The 21,418-nt window shown below is 46.4% G+C and overlaps 1 protein-coding gene across 1 annotated transcript in view; it reads right to left on the reverse strand.

Moving 5' to 3' along the window:
• Positions 1 to 19,398, reverse strand: part of SVIP (small VCP interacting protein) — a 128,151-nt gene extending 108,753 nt beyond the window's left edge. The window contains exon 1 of the mRNA XM_069623498.1: positions 19,198 to 19,398. Coding sequence (XP_069479599.1) covers positions 19,198 to 19,260 — 63 coding nt within the window. The 5' untranslated portion in view covers positions 19,261 to 19,398. The remainder of the gene's footprint in view (positions 1 to 19,197) is intronic.
• Positions 19,399 to 21,418: the final 2,020 nt, after the last annotated feature.

Below are 21,418 nucleotides of genomic sequence, written 5' to 3' on the forward strand. Positions count from 1 at the left end.
ACACTCCTTTGCCACTGGATTTTTCCTCTCTCCTTTCAAGCACTCCCCTGCTCAAAAAGCCTTCTGCCGACCCGTCCATCATGGCAAACTATCGGCCAAATTCTATTACTCCTTTCCTGGGCAAAGCCAGTGGAGAAATTGGCTATCTCCCAGCTAACCCTCCAAACGGAATCTGTTGGTTGTCTCCATGACAATCAGTCTGGCTTCAGAGCAGCCGGAGGCAAAGAAACATGCTCTAGTGAACACCCGTGAAGATTTGCGCTCTAACCTGGATCCTAACTCTCCCTCTGTCCTCATCCTCCTCAACCTTTCTTCGTCTTTTGACACAGTGAACCACAACATCCTGATCACCAGTCTCCGAGAGAGATACCCTCGGCACACGAATCAGACTCTGGTGTGGCTATCCTCTTGGACCGACCTTCCCAGGTTGAACTAGGGTCCTTCCTCTCCTTCATCACACTCTCAACATGTGGTATTCCCCAGGGATCAACCCTCTCCCCCTGGTTTTTCATTGTCTACCTGTCCTCCTTGGCCCGCCTGATCTCTACATTCTCCTCTAACTTTCAGTGTTATGCGAATGACACACAGCTTTCTTTCAGGCTACACTCGGCCTCTTCCTCGCTCATCCCAGACTGTCTTTCTGCTATTCAGGTATGGTGAGCCTCTACTCTCTGCCTTAATGCCAGTAAGACAGAGATCCTTCTCATTGGGACCCCTGCTTCTGCTTTTCCCCTTTCACTTTGGCCAGCCTCCCTTGGCCCTGTGCCCTCACCCTCTTGTGAGGCAAAAAACCTTGGGGTCATCTTCGACTCCACTCTGTCCTTCTCTCCACACATCACGGACATCTCCAAAAAGTTCAATTTCCAACTGCACCTCCACAGAGGTATTCTACCTTTTCTCACCTTCCCCCAGAAGCTCACCATCTCCAGAGCCCTGGTTCTCTCTAGGCTCGATTATTGAAACAGCCTCTTTCTCAATCTACCTAACTCTACCCTTCGCCCTCTGCAACTCATCCAAAACAGGACTGCAAGACTTATCCTTGGCCTCAAGCCCAGGGACTGCATCTCTCCGGCTGAAATCCCTCCAGTGGCTGCAAGGGTCAAGTTCAAGACCCTCTGCATCGTTCACAAGGCCTTCTGGGGCCGGGGCCTGTAATATCTCCAAAGCGCTCAGGAAAAGTACCTTCCTTCCAGAGCGCTCTGCTTGTCTACTTCCAATTCTCTGCAGGTGAGTCGCTTATCCAAGCAGAGTCTGGGTGGTAGATCTCTTTCCTCTGCAGGTGCCTCCCTCTGGAATGGCCTCCCTGCCACTCTCTGCCTTAAGCTGTACCTCCTTAAGTTCCGGAAGCTCCTCAAGACCTTCCTTTTCTCCTCTTCCTTCTCGCTGCCTCTCCCCTGCTATCCTTTCCCCACCTGCTTTTCTCTCAGCCTTTCCTCTGCTATCCTTCCCTTCCTACAGTTAAGTCGACTGGCTGCCTGGTGCTCCTCAGATAGGACACCTGCCTGCCCCCCAATACTCTGCCCAGTCCCCAGCACTTGCCTTCGGGGCTTCCTGCACGCCACCTGGCCATCCTTGCACATCCAGGGCAAGTTCTGCTTGGAGGCCCTGCCTTCCTTGCACTTAATTCAGGACACTGTTCCACTGGGTGCACTTCTCCCCTTACTCTCCCCTGCACTTGTCTGCGCATTTGCACAATCTAAAATGATACTAGGCCTAGTAAGATGGTTTGTCTTGTTCTCCCCTTTTTTCCCCCTCCCTGCCACGCTGCGCCTTGAAACACTTGTGTATAGGTGCATTATAAATAACCTATCAATCAATCAAAGGTGAGGGGAAAATGTTAGCTAGCAGGCAGATGAGAGGTAGGTTAAGATGGTAACTCGGAGGCGAGGAGGTAAGCTTTTAGTTTGGTTTCAAACAATTCCATATTGACTGTTTTTCCTGATGTCCGGGGGGAGAGAATTCCATGCAAGAGGAGCAAGAGGACGAAAAGAGCATGAGTGGAAGCACAGGGAGGGCAAGGACCCAAAAGGTTACCCGAGGAGGCAGAGCAGAGATTAAGAGATGTATTGTAAAGTTGAATCGAGGAGGATAAATACAGTGGTGCCTTACCGTGGATATATTTGTGAACCAGGAGAAGACATTTATATCTGTTCCTGTTTTGAATCGTCTGCAATACAGCCTGGTGACGGTATGAGGAAGTATGTGTGAAGTGAGTCCTGGTAGTGAAGTTAATGATCTTGTCTAGAGGACAGCATAGTTAGGGAAACTAAAGGAGGATTGCTGGCACTGAAGTCCAGCTTAGAGAAGGTAACAGTGGTTAACTGAGATGCTTGCCAGTGTTTAAAGGAAGGAGGTGCCCGATTTTCCTTACATTTAGGACGTTGAGGCAAGCTGCTGTTCCAGTTTTGCAGATGAAAGTAGCGACAGTGTGAGAAGGGTCATAGATGCCACAGTGGTTTCTAGCTGAAGAAGAGAAGAAGAGTAGGAGAGAAGGTCAGGTGGGAACTGGATAGAGCTTTTGGCAAGGAAGAAGAGCACCTCTGTTTTGATAGAGAACATCAGATAATTATTTGCTTGTTTTGTTTGTTTTATTACTTGTATTGCGCACCAGACCCGTGGGTATTAGGGCGTATTGCATAAAATCACTCGAAGCTTAGTTACACATACAAACTTACATTTACTTAATGCAATATGGTTACACACAGGCAAATTAAATACATACAGGATATATACATGCATGAGATTCAGACTTTGAAGAGAGTCATGGTTCGTAAGGTAGTAGTCTGTAGAGTGTAGGAAACAGTCAGTAGTCAGTAGGTAACCAGAACTGGAGTATATACAAGGTAATGGGCCAATTAGTCTATGTGCCATGGGTCAACCTAGACGTCACCGTCTTTATTTATATTGCGCCTTAAGCCAAAGCGATTTACAGAGAACATATTTACACACATTTATCATCCCAACCGAAGTTGATACTCATTTATCGACCTCGGAAGGATGAAAGACTAAGTTGGCCTTGCTGGGATTCGAACCTGTGACCTGCAGATCACACATAGATTGCAGCAGCGAGCGCTCAACCCGCTGAGCTATCTTACCGGCTGCAAAGCTATCAAGGATTTAATGGCAGAGAGACAGTTGGAAATTCTGATAGAGAGATCAGAGGAAAGTTCAAGAGAAGATTTAGCTGTCTGTGAAGAGTGGGTACGAGAACCAAAAGGAGGAGATTAGTGCCTCAAGAGCAGAGGTGTAGTGTGTAAAGAGGAGCAACCCAAGACAGAGCCTTGTGGAATACAAACAGATAGAAGAGGGAGTCGAGAGGTGTTTCACCAGGAGACAGAGAATGGGCGAGGTGCTTGATCGTGAATTCCAAGAAGAAAGCGTATGAAGGAGATCTGAGTGATCAACAGTGTCAAAGGCAGCAGACAAGTCAAGGAGAATTAGGATAGAGGATAGGTTGGAGTGCTTAGCAGAGGCAATGAAGTTGGACACATTCATGAAAGCAGTTTCCGTGGAGTGACAGGTACAGAAACCTGCTTGATGGTGGTCTCCTAGGGTGTGAATGTCTAAGAAATTGTTAAGACTGTGAGGGGTGTCATAAGGTGTGGGGACGTCTGGGGAATAAAGTTTGATGACGCCCCCGTAAGATTGTTTGCACTGAGCCAGCAGCAGTACCGCTTCAAGCAGGAGACGCAAGAAATCTCTCATTAAGTTTGTGTGGAGGAACCCAAATAGGGTTTATTATGATGACAGCAAATCAGCTACAGGAAACTTATGTTTCTCTACTGAAGAAAGGTGTAGTCCAGACAAAACTTTTTGTCATACAAATCAATATATACGGGATGGCATGACGGCATGTGGTGCATGATGCCAACATTAGGGAGTGCCCTGCCACCATGTGCACATTAAAACACACATCATACACAGTGACAGGTAGATGATGTTCAGTGGCGGCTGGTGAACGTTTTAACTGGAGAGGCTTAAATGTTTGCGCAAGGTATGTGGGATCGACATAGCACAGTGACAGAGCCCAAACCTAAGGGGCGTTGAGAGGGTTTCTTGCCCCAAGAACATTTTGGAAACGATTAAAATGCTGCATTTTACAGCACTTTCCTGATAAAACTGGGCAAAAAGCAAATGTGTGCAGCCAAAGTTGGCAAATGGTTTTGTATAGTGGCAGATGGAAAAACCCAATAGATGCAATTCACCAATCGTGACAGCAGTTATTTGTGAAGTTATTTTATCTTATACCGCGGCAAATTAAACAATAAAGGGGATAGACAGCCCCCCCCCCTTCGGAACTCCACAGGTCAACATTTGAGGTTCAGAGGCACAGTCCCCCCAGTGTACCTGCGATCGACGACCCTCTAGAAACAATCTCAGCCAGTCTATGGCATTAGCACAGAGGCCCTGAACTGACTGCATTCTATCAAGAAGTATGTTATGATCAAGCAGGTCGAATGCTGCCGATAGGTCCAACAGCATCAGCAGCCCCACCTGCTTTCTTCCAGCTTAGAAAACATAAAAGTCGGCAGGTCCAGGAGGGCAGTCTCAGTGCCATGGTGGCTTCTAAAGCCTGACTGTTTAATATGAAGTATATCAGCCATCAATACATAGTCCTGCAATTGGATGGTTGCAACCTTGTCTGTAAGTTTGAGTAGAAACAGGGTATTCGTAATTGGCCTTAAGTTGGCAGCATCAGAGGGATCCAGTCCAGCTTTTTTTAGTAGAGGTGAAACTGCAACATTTTTCAGTGGCTGAGGGATTTTACCTGACCGAAAAGAGGCATTTGTGAATCTACATAAGAAAGGCGCGAATTGCTCTTTGTGCTCCAAAATGATTTTGGTTGGGAGAAATTCACCTGGGCAATTGGTAGGCCGCATAGATTTCATAATATTAATCATTTCTACTACAGCGGTTTCCTTAAAAGGTGAAATCAACAGCGGGTTCAGTTTTAGTGACAGTATTGGGCATAGAATTTTGTTTTGTATCAGTTAGTTTAGCAACAGAATGCGACGTCTTACTAGACAACAGTATAGTCTTAGCTGTAGACAATGGGAGAGTCAGTGTTTCCTGCTTAATTTTATCTTGGGCTGTGCGTAATTTATCCGCAAAAGCTTTCTGCACACAATTGCATTCCTCAATAGTGGGTTAAATAGTGGAACCACAAGCGGTGGGTTTTTCCCCCCCAAGATCTAAAAAGGCAAAAAAGTTCTGATCACCTGCGGAATTAATTTGATCATTATAATAAGTTTTCTTGGCCTCGAGAATTGCTAATTTGTACTGCCTCTCTTTTAGCTTCCAGTCCGACAAGTTGGCCATGGAACCATCTTTCGCCAGATATGTTCAGCCTGCCTTTTACTTGCTCTGAGATCAACCAGAGAAGGAGAGAACAATTCTGACGATTAGGTAAATCCCTGACCAACTTATCTTTCATCGGAGCGACTTGATCAAGCATATCAGTGGTCGGTTTATTATAATTATCTATTAATGACTCAGGATCATCGGTATCCTTGGTTAAGGTCATCAAAGAATGTAGGTAGTCAGCTAGGACATGTGTGGTTATATTTTACAGCAGCATTTACCAGTGCATTTCCTGCTGCCTTTGCCCAAAACATATGCCAGTATTAAAACATTTTCATCCTGGCTGCTCGCATACATGCCATGCAGGCTGCATTTAACGCTCACCTGATTCCCATAGAGGCGCCGGTCTTGACTGGGCGTATACCGTATCTGCAAAGGTGATGTGTAACACACGGCTGGCTCCTTGGGCTGGACCTCTGTGCACTGTATGTCTGACTTGAAGGGTAAGATGTCTGCATATAGAAAATATGGGATTAAGGAACTGGGTTATTGAATGTCTCTCTCTTCTTCCCTTTCTCTTCTCCTGTAGAACCCCAAAGGTTAACGCTCTCACCTTAGGTAAGTGAACGCCGTGCTCTCCATCTGCCTCGGGGCAGGGTGCTGTAACCAGTTTCTTCACTGGATAAGGGGAGCAGGCCTCTTGACTTCAGAGGACTGCTGTCCGTCGTTTACTGCACGAACGGTAAGTTTTGAGTAATTCTAATGTCTTTAAAGTCTTTAGTAATGATGTTTCTTGTTTTGCAGGGTTCCGGCGATGCCGGATGACGGGCTGAAGTGAGTTGAAGATGGAGCCCGTGTGATGAATAGAAGCGCCTGGAAGCACGTAAGTAAGCGCTTGTTGCCTGCTTCACGATGCGCTTTAACTGTCTTTTTATTTTGCAGGTACAAGTTCGGAGCGGCTGCAGGGTGCCGGAATACCCACTGGGTTAGATGTGGAAAGGAGTAATGGCACGTGAGTATTAAAGTTCCCCAATGTCTTTAAACGCACCTTGTTTTGTCTTTCAGATGCGGGATGCAGCGCCGAAGGCCTCCGGAGCGTGCGAAGAGTTGGTAAGCTTTTGTCTTTCAGATGCCGGAATGCAGTGTGAAGACCTTCGGAGCGCACGAAGAGTAGGTAAGCCTTTGTCTTTCAGATGCCAGAATGCAGCACGAGGCGTTGGTGACAGCCGATGTACCAGGTAAGTGAAGAGCTGTCACTGAAGACCGTAATGCTAACCTGTTCTTTCTTGTCTTTATAGGTGTTGCTGAAGACTGGATTCAGGATGGTAAGCCTTTTTCCTTAGGCCCAGGATCAGATGCAGAAGACACGATGAGCGTTCTGCTGCAGAGGATGCAGAATAACGCAAAGCAAGATTCATCCATCGGGTGTGGTTTAAATAGCCTCCTATAGTGCTTAGGTCTCTCCTTCCACAGCCACGCCTAGGTAAGAAAAGAGTTCCTGCTTTCCAGAAGAGGTCCAGTGTTCTGAATCTAGGGAGTGGCTCCTGCCCACCCAACAGGAAAAGTAGTTCCAAACAGAAGAGGATCAGAGGCTCAACTGGCAGGCAAGTAAGCAGCATGGTCTGCTGCAGGTAAGTCCACCCAAGCATTATGAGCCCGGCGCTTCCAGCGCTGGGACTGGGCATATTTATGAGCCTGGTGCCACTGGCGCCAGGACTGGGTCCAAAAGGTCCCAATTGGGACTGGTTGGCACTCGGAACCTGGGTTATGGATCTGCTTCCAAGGGAGTTGGGAAAAACCTGACCTTTTGGAAGCAGAGATCATGACAGTACCCCCCCTTAAGGCCCCTCCCAAACCGGGCTTCTCCGGGGGTTTTGGCTTGTCAGGAAATGTTCGGTGAAATCTTTTGATTAGGCAAGGAGCGTGGACATATTCAGCAGGTTCCCAGGATCTCTCTTGGGGGCCGTAGCCTTTCCAGTCAATTAGGTAAAATAGTTTAGATTTGGAGATCTTGGAGTCCAGAATGCTTTTGACTTCAAACTCGAGTTCTCCATCAACTAGGATAGGTTTTGGAGATTTAGTTAGTCGGGTTTGAGGTTGCACGGGTTTTAATAGAGAGACGTGGAAGACCGGATGTATCTTCATGTGCGGGGGCAAGTCCAACTTGACCGCTACTGGGTTTACTATGGTAGTGATGGAATAGGGACCAAGGTATCTTGGGTTGAATGTGCGTGGCCCTTTTAGAGGTAGATATTTGGTGGATAACCAGACTTGATCCCCTACTTGATATTGAGGGGCTTCCTTCCGATGTTGATCTGCTCCTTTCTTGTATTGTTCTTTAGCCCTTTGAAGGTGAGAAACAGCTTCCTTAAAGGCTTGGGTGATTGTAGAATGCAGGTAGTCTACTGCTGGTGTTTCAAGATCTTGGAGGGGATCCAACTCCGAGGTTCGAGGGTGACTGCCGTACAAAAGAAAAAACGGGGTTTTCCCAGTTCCCGAATGGACAGAGTTATTGTAGGCATATTCGGCTATCCAAAGGATGTCTTTCCAAGTTTTTTCAGTTTGTTGCAGCATGCAGCGTAAATACTGTTCCAGAGTTTGATTGGTCCTCTCGGTTTGTCCGTCGGTCTGAGGGTGGTGACTGGTCGATAGTCTCACATCAATTTGAGCCGACCGACAGCAACTTCGCCAAAAATGAGAAATAAATTGACTACCTCGATCCGAAATTAGAACCGAAGGAAAACCGTGCAGTCGGACGATGTTTTCGAGAAATTCTCGGGCCAGAGTTGCTGCTGTTGGCAAGCCTTTGAGCGGAATGAAATGCGCCATCTTGGAGAATAAGTCCACGATTACTAGAATCGTATTGTATCCGGAGCATGGAGGTAGATCGGTGATGAAGTCCATAGAAAGCGTATGCCAAGGGCGAGGTGGGATGTCAATAGGGCGTAAGAGGCCTGCTGGTCTTTCCTTTTGACTCTTGTTTTGGGCGCATACTCCACAGGACATTATAAAGTCTCTGATATCTTTTTTCCAAGACGGCCACCAGAAGTAGCGCTTGAACTTTTCTGAGGTCTTGGCCATACCGGGATGTCCTTCCATTAAAGAATCGTGATAACAAGAGATTACTTTTTTCTGTAAATCTGTGCTGGGTACGTATAATCGTTCTTGGAAATACAATAAGTTGTCCTTTACTGCAAAGTCCTTTCCCTGCAGATGCCAATTCTGTATGTCTGCTGGAGTTACAAGTTGCCTGGCCTTATCCTTAACTTCCTCTATGGATTCTGTGGCGATTACACCCAGAATTCTTTGTTCGGGAATGATTGGTACAGGTTTAGGGTTGATCAAGTGTTCTTCCACTCCCATCCGAGAAAGGGCATCAGCTTTACCGTTCTTTGTACCAGGTCGATAGGTAATTATGAAGTCAAACTCGGCAAAGAATAATGCCCAACGGAGTTGTCTAGCGGATTGGGCTTTTGCGGTTTTCAAATATTGCAGGTTTCGGTGATCCGTAATCACAGTAACGGTGTGTCGGGCCCCCAGCAGATAATGCCGCCAAGCCTTAAAGGCAGACTTGATAGCCAGAAGTTCCTTGTCAGTAATCGTGTAATTGATTTCAGGAGGCGAGAATTTGCGGGACCAAAATGTCACGGGATGCAACTGATTGGTTACCGGGTCCTTTTGTGATAGAACTGCCCCCATGGCAAGGCTTGAAGCATCAGTTTCCACGATGTAGGGGAGTTCGGGGCGAGGGTGTTTTAAGATTGGTGCAGAGATAAATTTAGTCTTCAAATCCTGGAAAGCTTGTTCCGCCTCGGTAGACCATTCAAAACGTTTGTCTTTCTTTAACAAGGCAGTGATGGGCTGGACTATTCGAGAGAATTCGGGGATAAACCTGCGGTAAAAGTTAGCGAAGCCTAACATGCTTTGCACACCTTTTACGGAGGATGGTGATGGCCATTTGAGAACTGCATCGACATTCTTTGAATCCATACGCACTCCGCCAGGTGATAATATGAATCCCAAGAATTCAACTTCAGTCACGTTGAAAACACATTTTTCCAACTTAGCGAAAAGTTTGTGTTGACGCAATCTTTCGAGGACCATTTTCACGTGTTTCCGATGTTCAGATTCCGATGAAGAATAAACGAGGATGTCGTCAATGTAAACAGCAACACACACATCTATGAGCTCTCTGAGGACATTGTTCATAAAATATTGAAAGGCGGCCGGGGCATTGCAAAGTCCGAAGGGCATGACCTGATATTCAAATAGTCCATACTTGGTGCGGAAGGCCGTCTTCCATTCATCGCCCTCTTTTACGCGTACCAAGTGGTAAGCTCCTCTAAGATCCAGCTTTGTATACATGCATGCTTTTCTGACTTGGTCCAGGAGTTCAGGGATCAAAGGTAACGGATATCTATTCTTAACAGTGATCTGGTTCAGGGAGCGATAATCTATACAAGTTCTAAGGTCTCCTTCCTTTTTTGGAACGAAGAACAAAGCTGAAGAAGCAGGGGACTTGGAAGGACGAATAAACCCATTTGCCAGGTATTGATCCAGGTATTGTCGAAGGTGAAGGTTCTCAGGCTCGGTGAGGGCATAAATTCTACTACAAGGAGGAGTAGATCCAGGTATCAGGTCTATCTGGCAGTCATAAGACCCATGAGGAGGTAGAGAGTTAGCCTGATCCTTCCGGAAAACATCTTGGTATTCTAGGTATTCGGGAGGTAACTGGGGAGTCTCTGAAGAAATTGCTGCCAGTGCAACACCAGGTGGAGGGTGACAAGTAGAGACACATTCTGGAAACTGGACCGTTCTTGCTCGCCAATCGATCAGAGGATTGTGTTTCTCTAACCAAGGTATTCCTAGAATAATCTGAAACTGAGGGGCCTTGATCACATCGAACACGATCTTCTCATGGTGTCCATCTTGACTTACTAGCGTCACCTCTTGAGTGGTATGCGTTACTGGCCCGGAGGCTATCTCCGTACCATCCACCGTAGTAATGACGTCCTTTACAGCCTTGGGACAAAGAGTTAGATTCATCCTCAAAACCATTTCATGATCCACATAATTGCCGATGGCACCGCTGTCGACGTAAGCTTCAATTGCATGTAATCGATCCGGATTATCAGGGCTAATGAGGACCATAGGTATCGCGAAATGCGAGGTCACGGAACTGGTTTTCACGCTCGGCAAGAGGACCTCTATTCTTGTCGGGCGAGGTCGTTTCCCTGCTCAGAGTTTGTAACTTTGGTAACTGCAGCTCCTACTGCCTTCTTGGCAGGTTTCACCGGACAGTCTCGAAGAAAGTGCCCTGAGTTTCCGCAATAGAGGCATAATTGCAACTGTTTTCTCCTTTCCCGCTCCTTTTGTGTTAGAGGACCTTTCAGACCCCCTATTTGCATGGGTTCCCTGGAGTCTACTCCTTTGGAAGGAGTTGGCGGTTTGGAAAATACTCGAGCATCAAACTTGGAACGATCGGCCTTCCTGTTCTGCAGTCTGTGATCTATTTGAACGACTAAGTCTATATAGTCCGAACAATCTTGTGGGGGATTCACTACTTGGGCTAACACATCTTTGAGCTCTCCAGGTAGACCTCTATAAAACAGCGTAATCCTTTTGTCCTCAGGCCATTGAGTTTCCACTATCAGTCTGTTGAAAGACACAATATAAGCCAAAAGGTCTTGATTACCTTGTCGCAACGAAAGAAGCTCATTGTCCAAGGCCTGCCCCTGTGAATGTCTTGCGAACAGTTTTTCCATACTGAGCTGAAAAGCTTGAAAATCATGGAGGACCGGATCATCTTGATTTACTAGAGGGATCGACCAGTCTGCCGCATTGCCACTAAGGTACGAAAGCACGAAAGCTACTTTAGTTTGATCAGTTGGAAAGGCTGCTGGCCAGCATAAGAAATGCAACCGGCACTGATTGATAAATACTGCAAACCTCTTTGGGTCACCAGAAAATCGTTCGGGCGGAGCCAGAGGTACATTCCCAGGTAGGTTGATCTGCACTGGATTCATAGAGGATGTAGAAGGAAGATTTCCCCCAGATGCGGGTAACGGGGTCTGTCCGGCTTGTGACTGTAGCAATTGTCTAGCGAGATCATCTATTCGCTCCTTGGAAATAATCAGTTCCCTTCTTAGAGCGTTCGTTTCCTGACGGGCTGCATGCACTTCTGCCCTTAGTTCCCCAAGTAACTGGGCTAGCTGGTCGGTATCCGAGGTTTCCATAGCGCCTGGACGGGAGTTTTGTGGTAGGCTTTGCGTTCTGTAACGCTCACCTGATTCCCATAGAGGCGCCGGTCTTGACTGGGCGTATACCGTATCTGCAAAGGTGATGTGTAACACACGGCTGACTCCTTGGGCTGGACCTCTGTGCACTGTATGTCTGACATGAAGGGTAAGATGTCTGCAGATAGAAAATACGGGATTAAGGAACTGGGTTATTGAATGTCTCTCTCTTCTTCCCTTTCTCTTCTCCTGTAGAACCCCAAAGGTTAACGCTCTCACCTTAGGTAAGTGAACGCCGTGCTCTCCATCTGCCTCGGGGCAGGGTGCTGTAACCAGTTTCTTCACTGGATAAGGGGAGCAGGCCTCTTGACTTCAGAGGACTGCTGTCCGTCGTTTACTGCACAAACGGTAAGTTTCGAGTAATTCTAATGTCTTTAAAGTCTTTAGTAATGATGTTTCTTGTTTTGCAGGGTTCCGGCGATGCCGGATGACGGGCTGAAGTGAGTTGAAGATGGAGCCCGTGTGATGAATAGAAGCGCCTGGAAGCACGTAAGTAAGCGCTTGTTGCCTGCTTCACGATGCGCTCTAACTGTCTTTTTATTTTGCAGGTACAAGTTCGGAGCGGCTGCAGGGTGCCGGAATACCCACTGGGTTAGATGTGGAAAGGAGTAATGGCACGTGAGTATTAAAGTTCCCCAATGTCTTTAAACGCACCTTGTTTTGTCTTTCAGATGCGGGATGCAGCGCCGAAGGCCTCCGGAGCGTGCGAAGAGTTGGTAAGCTTTTGTCTTTCAGATGCCGGAATGCAGTGTGAAGACCTCCGGAGCGCACGAAGAGTAGGTAAGCCTTTGTCTTTCAGATGCCGGAATGCAGCACGAGGCGTTGGTGACAGCCGATGGACCAGGTAAGTGAAGAGCTGCCACTGAAGACCGCAATGCTAACCTGTTCTTTCTTGTCTTTATAGGTGTTGCTGAAGACTGGATTCAGGATGGTAAGCCTTTTTCCTTAGGCCCAGGATCAGATGCAGAAGACATGATGAGCGTTCTGCTGCAGAGGATGCAGAATAACGCAAAGCAAGATTCATCCATCGGGTGTGGTTTAAATAGCCTCCTGTAGTGCTTAGGTGTCTCCTTCCACAGCCACGCCTAGGTAAGAAAAGAGTTCCTGCTTTCCAGAAGAGTTCCAGTGTTCTGAATCTAGGGAGTGGCTCCTGCCCACCCAACAGGAAAAGTAGTTCCAAACAGAAGAGGATCAGAGGCTCAACTGGCAGGCAAGTAAGCAGCATGGTCTGCTGCAGGTAAGTCCACCCAAGCATTATGAGCCCGGCGCTTCCAGCGCTGGGACTGGGCATATTTATGAGCCTGGTGCCACTGGCGCCAGGACTGGGTCCAAAAGGTCCCAATTGGGACTGGTTGGCACTCGGAACCTGGGTTATGGATCTGCTTCCAAGGGAGTTGGGAAAACCCTGACCTTTTGGAAGCAGAGATCATGACACTGCACCAATATATGCCTGTATTGGCATATAAGGAATCACAACCAGTAAAAAATAACATACCACAGAAAGTATATCCAGGCTGGCTGTGCACCATGAGTGTTATTACTGGCTAGACTGTTCGATATTCAATGTAGGCCAGTTAATCCACCTGATACCACTTATGCTTTCCTTTCCCCATACCTGGCTGGAGGTGAGCAGGGGCACATTTGAAAATGATGGTTAAAGGCCACCCAGTGCTTAGTATGGAACACAGTCTGAGCCACCTGTGGGGTGCATACATTATAATGGAGACAAAGAAATAACCGATTATTACAAGTCTGACAGCCAGCAGGGAGCAGAAACACTAAATGCCCACTGAAAAGCTTTAAGTACTCTTTTGTCAGCATGTGGCTGATGTGGAGGAACAAGCGTTAAAAGGCAACAACACATCTGTATACCCCAAGGAAGTGACTGGCAGAAGGGTGATAGCAAAAGCAGATTGAAAGACAAGCACTTCAAAACCTTCATTTCAAGCCCCAAAGTAGTACAGAAGAACAAGCTACCCGTGGTAACATACTTTTGCTAGGATGTTTCTCCCACGTATTCCTCTTCTTATAATATCTTTGTTTCCAGCTTCAGCTGCTATGGAAAATAATTTCTTCTCGGCAGAGAGCGCTGTGCGTCAACACAGCGACCCAATGTCCCTCAGGGCTCCCATCTCGGTTTACATCATCATCGAGTAGATATACCACAAACAGTGCCTGATGGCTTCAGTTCTGTTTTTATGCCACCCATATGCAGAATTCCCAACATTATTAAGTGCCTTTATTTTATGAGACTCTGAAAGAGTGTAAAGTTTAATGCCTGGAAATTCTACAGCGGGGTAGGTTGGGAGAAACATCCAATCGAAAGAACATTACCACAGTAACTAACTTGTTCTTCGAATGGATTGTGTCCTCCACGTATTCCTCATCCTACATTTTTTGGAGGAGGGTGTATGCATTTTAAACGTTATTACCTTTCAAGAATGGAGCATAGAACTGCCTTCACAAATCTTCCCTAACTGTTAGAAGTATCTAGACAATAATGTCTTGTAAAAGTGATAGTTGACCAGGTAGCTGCCTCGCAGATATCCTTTATCGTAACTCTCCTCTGAAGGGCAGAGGAAGTTGCCATGCCTCTAGTAGAATGAGAGCTTAAGCCTACTGGCGGATCTTTTCCAGCTAGCCTGTAACACTCTGAAGTGGCCAGTATTATCCATCTGGATAAGGTTTGTTTGGTAACTGACAGACCTAGCTTATGTCCTGTACACCGAATCAAGAGTTGGTCATGCTGGTGTAATTTTGCCATTCATGAAATATATAAGCTTAGAGCTCTCTTTGGGGTGAGTCTATGAAATCTTTCCTCTTCCTTGCCAGGATGAGGTGCTGGATAGAAGGTTGGAAGTACAATATTCTGTGCCAAATGGTAATCCGATACAATTGTAGGTAGTAATGAGGGTTTGACTTTAAGGACAAACTTATCCTTGTAAAAGGTGAGAAACAGAGGATTACAAGATAAGGCTTGCAACTCACTCATTCTGTGGGCTGCTGTGATCGCAACCAACAAAATAGTTTTCAAAGTTAGCAACCTTATTGGACAGGAAAGGAGTAGCTCAAAAGGAGCACACATCAAAAACATTAACACCAAATTAAGTTCCCAAGTTGGGACTTGGAAAGGTGTAGGAGGAATCACATGTGCGTGCGAGTCCCTTAAGAAACGGTGTTACTAGCAGTATTTTGAAGAAGTATGATGCCTCCTCCGAGGTGTGCTTGAATATGGAAAGCGCTGCCAAACAACATTGTTCCAAACAGATCCACTTGAGGCGTTCCCCAAAGGGTGAAGATCCATTGCAGGACTTCCTGAGCTAGTTCCCACTTGTGGGAGAATGTACCCTGCCTGCTCAGAGCATCCACCGTTGTGTTCTCCTCCATGGCTAGGTGAACTGCCAACAGAGAGATTCCTTCTTGAATGCTCTGAACCAAAGCTGCATTGCCTCTCTGCACAGTGGTATTGTCCGTCATTATCAGGACATTCTTTCCCTGCACAGAGGGTAGAAAGGCCATCAGCACTAGTCCGATTTCCCTCAGCTCCAAAAAGGTTGATGTGTAGTTTGGACTCTGATGATACCAACGACGGCTGACTGTCAGAACGCTGGCGTGGGCTCCCCACCCCGCGAGTGAGGCGTCCGTAACTACTGCCATCTCCGGTCATGGCAGCCAAAAGGGTTCTCCCTTCAGAATGCTGTTCTCGCAGGCCCACCAAAGGAGATCCTGTGCGACCTTGCTCGGAACCTGAAGTATGTCAGACATTCTGCCTGAAATTTGAGACCATTGTGTCCCGAGAGCCCATTGAAGGCATCTAATTCTCAGGCGAGCCTCTGGCACCAGAAAAATGCAGGAGGTCATGAGGCTAGGTAAAATAAAAAATAAAAAAATAAAGAAATCAAAGGCCAGAAGCTGTTGGGCACTCTGGAATGTGTTGACCATCTGCAGAATGTGTTGAACTCTCACTTCGGGTGGCCAGGATTTTCCCCAAGCATGCATCCAGAACCGCTCCATTGAAATGACGTTTTTGAGATGGTATCATGTGGGACTTCTTGTAATTGAGGGAGTAGCCCGGTCTAAGGAGAGAGTGGCAGGTTTTACTGAGATGTTCTAGGGTGTGTTCGGGTGAACGTGCCCTGATCAGCCAATCGTCCAGGTGGGGTAGACGTGAATCCCCCCTCTCCTAAGACTCGCTGCCACCACCGCTACCACCACCATTAACTTGGTGAAAACCCTTGGTCGGTGGTCAGCCCGAATAGCAGAACTCGAAACTGATAATGAGAACCGCCAACGGCATACCTCAGGTACTTCCTGTGCTTGTGATTGCCACATGAATGTAAGCATCCTGAAGGTCCAATGACACCATCCAATCCTGGAGCTAGAGGGCCTGAAGGATTTGGGAAAGTGTAACCATCTTGAACTTCTCCTTCCTGAGGAACTTGTTCAAGTATCTCAAGTCCAAGATGGGTCTCAGTCCTCTGTCCTTCTCGGGGATCAGGGAATATGGAGAGTACCATGCTTTTCTCCCTTCTATTACAGGTACTGACTCTACAGCACCTTTCTCTAGCAGGCTCAAAATGTCCTGCAACAGGAATGGATCTGGAACATTTAGCGGATGGTTTCCTGGTGGATGATCCTGAGGTCTCTGTATAAAGGGGAGGCAATAACCTTGGGCTATTGTTTTGAGCGCCCATGCATGCCTGCGTATTACAGTGCTTGCCGACATTGCTCTGTTGAGTCCAGACCCGACTGAAAAGACTCACACATAGCCGCTTTGCCATTTCTTATCAGGTTCATGAAGCCGTCCCTTTCCTCCCCTTCGGGGATGTGATCAGCCTCCATAGCTACACATTCCCACAGGGTGAATGTAAATTTTGCAAATGCACATGTAGAGTAAGCAGACTTTACTGCCATGCTTCCAGCCGGAAAAAACATCTTTGGCCAGGTATCAATAGGTTTATCATCCCTATCTGGAGGGATAGTTGGGTACACAGCTTGTTTAGTGGTGGACGTAGCTGCCTGGACCAATAAACTTTCTGGGGTTTTGACAGGTAGCTTGGGTCGCTACTGGATGGTCTATATTTCCTGGTGAGGTTTCTATTAACTGCAGGGCTAGATTCCGGAACCTCCCAGTTTGCCATTACTCTTTTATGGAGTGCCACATAAAAGGGTAGTATCGGATCATTTTGTGGACCTTTGTCTAATATGTCCGTAAGATCATCCTGCTCAAATGGTGGACCAGGTGTACTCCATCCTAAAAAATCAATAACCCAAGTCATAAGGCTTCTGTATGAAGCATCGGCATGATCAGCCGGGCCTGGCTTCCCAAGGTCTAATTCTGGACAGAGGCCAGACGAATACTTCAGTGGCCAACACCACTAGCCGTTTGTAGGGTCTCATGTAGCTCCCTGACTGTTTTCCCCTGGGATGAAACTTTCAGGAATATTAGGAGTATCCTATGTATATTAGGAGTATCCGATTGAAGGCCAAAAGGCGGGATGACATCTGATGTCTCATAACCCTCATATATTGAGGTTCAAGACTTGAAACAGTCCTTTTTAAGTAAAGGTTTAAAAAGCTTTACCATTAAAACCAAAGGAAAAGGCATTGATGACTGTACTGCCGGTGTCCATGTTTTGGTCTTAAGACTGTATACACAATGTTGGCGTCGATGTTGTGGACGCCTCTGGGGTCGATGGTATCGACGGCTTTCTTCAGCTTATGCTTCAAGGGACTCAACCCTCGACCCGACAGAGTCTTGGACAATTTCTCGTCCCATCGAGTACTCAGATAATCTCAAGAGGTTTTAGTTTAAGACCCAAACACGAGGTTGTGCTGGGTTTTGCCTTGGCCCAATGCTTGTCATCGACTGGAGCATGGCCTTTGTGTTCGAGGAGGACGGGACCTACTTCTCGAGGGTTTTAACCACCCGTTTCTTGAAATATTCCCACTCATCTTTTGTGGAGGATTTAGTCGGGCAGACTAAGCTTCTTTTCTGAGAAGTATCTGAGGAAGAGGGTGATCTACGATGCGGGACATCGGGTGGATCGTGTCGACGCACAGGGCCCTCTGCCGAGAAGACAATATTTTCTGAAGCAGCTGCAGTAGAAAACAAAGATATCGTAAAATTAGGAATATGTGAAAGGACACAATCCATTCGAAAGGAATACATTGGCATGCAGGACAAATCCCAAGGTATCGAGAGGCTCAAAGAGGCTGAGAGGTGGCTATTTTGAATAGTACTCTAAACGACCCAAGCAACTTCGGTGACTGGCATCAACAAGGCAGGAAATGAATGTCAGTCAGGAATGCTATAATCTCTGGTGCAGCGACTGGCTGGTGAGGCTATATTTCTGCATGACAAATAAAGTGATAAGGTAAGCGAGGGTAGGTCACTGCAACAATAATGCAATTCTATATGGCAACCCTGGGTGCAACTAATGGAGGAGCAAAGGAAGACATAATTTTGTCCATAACATCATGACATCTACCCCATTTTCACGTATTACTCCACTTTCTGCTAACATGGCATGTTACACCCTCTACAAATGAGGCACTTAACTTACCTTCTGACCTCTACTTGGTACAAATATTTAGGTTTTGGCTTTAAAGGGCAATGATAATACAGTCTTATAGTGGCTACTTAAAAAGCACACAAATCCCATAGTACGGCAATCTGACACATGTTCTTTTGGCTTAACATCATTGTACCTTTCTGTTCCACTCCCTGAAAGGAAAACTACAAATCACACCATGCAAAACGAGAGCCTGAGAAATCTCCTGTTGCACTTGCACAGTACTGTGTTTTCAGCACTTTAAGAAATTGCACGGGAGGAGACTGGTCACATGCTCCCTTAAGTGCAAAAAGGTCCACTGCTTGCAGTTTTACTGGTTTGCACTCTGAAGCGCAAAAGAAAGATGCAAAGGCAAGCATAATCACATGAATGACTTTGTTCTTACACTTTGTAGTCTACATTGAGTAATGGGGTCTGCCATTCAGGCATGGCAGGCAGTGTTTGAAATGGATTTCTTTGGAATCCGCGTGCTTGTAGCTGGTGTAAAAACACTCAAATCCCATTAAAAATATATATATATATATATGTGTGTGTGGTCATGAAAATGAGTGTGCCTTTGTATGACGGAGAGGATGGGTGGTGGAAAAGACAATTGCGTTCCGTGACTCCCTTAGGCCATACAAATGCACAGGTGTGACCTTGCCCACACTCCAAACTGTTCAAGTTAAAAGCCTTTTAACGACAGAAATTTCAAGATGCATACCCTTTTGTGGTCAGGGCTCCATCGATGTCGTTTAACAGAATGGGAAAACTGTACGGCAAAGAAGTACGCGTCAATGTAAGTAGTTACAATAAATTAACATAAAGCTGGTAAGTCCAACTAGATGTACCAAATACATACTGGAGAGTAATTACATGTAACGAAAAAGATCCCTACTGCTTTAAATGTGTTATATGAACGGAGGGAAGTGCAAACAAAGTATTAAAGAAATGTCATTGAACAAAAGCAGGAATCAGCATAAAAAACAAGTGCAATAGATGAACAATCAGGCTTCAGGTGATAATACTCAGATTCAGGAACTTACAGGGTCAGGGGTCTCCACTATATCCTCAGCCGCTCCACCGAGACAAGGCAAGCACATTCCCATCTTCCAAAACTAGTTCAGCAGAACACTGGTTGTGGGCAAAACAGACTTTACGTAACAACCAGGGTTGTTGCTAATATAACTCCTGTCAAAACACAACCCACGGAGGTTTTCATTAGAGGAATGCACATAGCTACGTGTCCGTCCACGTGACTTACACCATAAAATAGAAGATGAGTACGTCAGACGTTTTCCGTTATCCAATTACGTCAGGTTATGTTGACAGCAGTCGGCACCCTACACTACCTCAGGATCTTTAACAATTAGAAAGGCAAATACAACGTGTCTACATGCGGACGCAAATACAGCGGACGCAAATACACACGGACGTTCCTGCTGGAAGGAAGGTTTCCGTTCCATGTCTGCATCATTTATAACAACAATCAACATGCAACGTAAAGAGTAATAAATAGAAACAAGCATAGGAGACTCCGACAGTTTAGCTTTAGTCCACGCGGCTAGCATTCCTTGATGGGCAACTCACTGACAGGAGAACAAGGAACTAACCTCGCTATTATGTAGACACCATGGGATGCCCTTTCCCTCTGCTGAGCGTGCTCTGTTAAGCCACAAAAGAAAAAAACTGCTACTTTCCCCACAAATGTAGTGCGCGCAATTCCACATGGTCTCATTCGCGCCCACAAACCTCTCACCACTGACCCAATCTACTTTTTTGGTAACATTAGCAGCCAACATTCTGTGACCAAAAATCTGTAGGAATCTTAAAGTTTCAAAAATAGTCAGACGAGGAGGTAATGATAGGAATAGGGCGCGTCAGCAGCCCATTGTCGTTGAATGAGCCCGCGGGTGCATTCAATGACAATGAGGCGCCTGCCACGCCTTCTGCCATCACGCCAGCTCGGGGGAGCCCTTGAAAGACTCACCGGAGTTGACGTGGTGATGGGCTAATGGCGCCTTTTGTGAAAGGCACTCGCAGCGGAGGGGCGCCCTTAGCCCACCGCCGTGGGCGCCTTTTACATCAAAGGCCTGCATGCTGCGCCTTCTCCCGCTACGCCAGCTCGGGGAAGTCCTTGAAAGACTCCCCCGAGCTGGTGTGGGGGACTAATGGCGCCTTTTGCCAAAGGCACCCGCGGCAGAGGGGCGCTTTTAGCCCACCGCCGTGGGTGCGTTTGACATTAACAGCCTGCATGCCACGCCTTCTCCCGCTACGCCAGCTCGGGGAAGTCCTTGAAAGACTCCCCCAAGCTGGCGTGGTGGGGGACTAATGGCGCCTTTTGCCAAAGGCACCCGCGGCGGAGGGGCGCTTTAGGCCACTGCCGTGGGCGCCTTTGACATTAAAAGCCTGCATGCCGGGCATTCTCCCGGTACGCCAGCTCGGGGGAGCCCTTGAAAGACTCCCCCGAGCTGGCGTGGGCAAAAAAAAAAAAAAAAATTTTTTTTTTTACAAAAAAAAATCGGTATTTGGTGTCAAAAAATCGGTAGGCGGTAGGACTGCTTAAAAAGCGGTATCCTACCGCCTAAATCGGTAGGGTTGGCAAGTATGCATTAGTGGTAGATGGCATTTTTACACATAACAAAAATAAATAAAACCACTGAATCATTACAGTTGCAGGAAACTATTAGAGCTCTGTCCAGGTGCTCTGGGGCAAAATACATGCAAACCTCTTAATTTGCAAATGGATTGAACCAACATAAATAACTTCACAGAAACGAGCATCATCAGTCTTAGATACTTGGAGGCACCATGGAAGTGACTTTAGAATAAGTTGCCATAAGTAAGCCAAGTTGCAAATAACTGGTGCAAAATACCTAAATTCCACTATTGTTATTTATGGAGCAACTCTATAGTCAGGCTTTTTAAAAAAAATAACAGCATGATTTATTATCATAAGCTCTGAAGTGAATCACAGAGCTGCAGATAAGACACAGTGTGATTAAAGGATCTGCCCAGGATCACACACTTTGGTTAAATGTTGAAACCGGGATGTGGATAATTTAAACAACTGAGCACATCTTCGCAGGTTTAGTTGATATAGTTATTTATTAAGGTTTCCCTTTGCATTTCACGTGATTAAATAATACTTTATTTAAAGCAATGCTTTCGGAGCAAAGCATGTTACATAAGAAACTACCCTTTCACAATTAACTTTACACTATATACATCATTAGAGACTATATACATCATTAGAGAAATATATTG

This window comes from Ambystoma mexicanum, chromosome 11 (genome assembly GCF_040938575.1).
Source record: "Ambystoma mexicanum isolate Mex_15411 chromosome 11, UKY_AmexF1_1, whole genome shotgun sequence".
NCBI lineage: Eukaryota > Metazoa > Chordata > Amphibia > Caudata > Ambystomatidae > Ambystoma > Ambystoma mexicanum.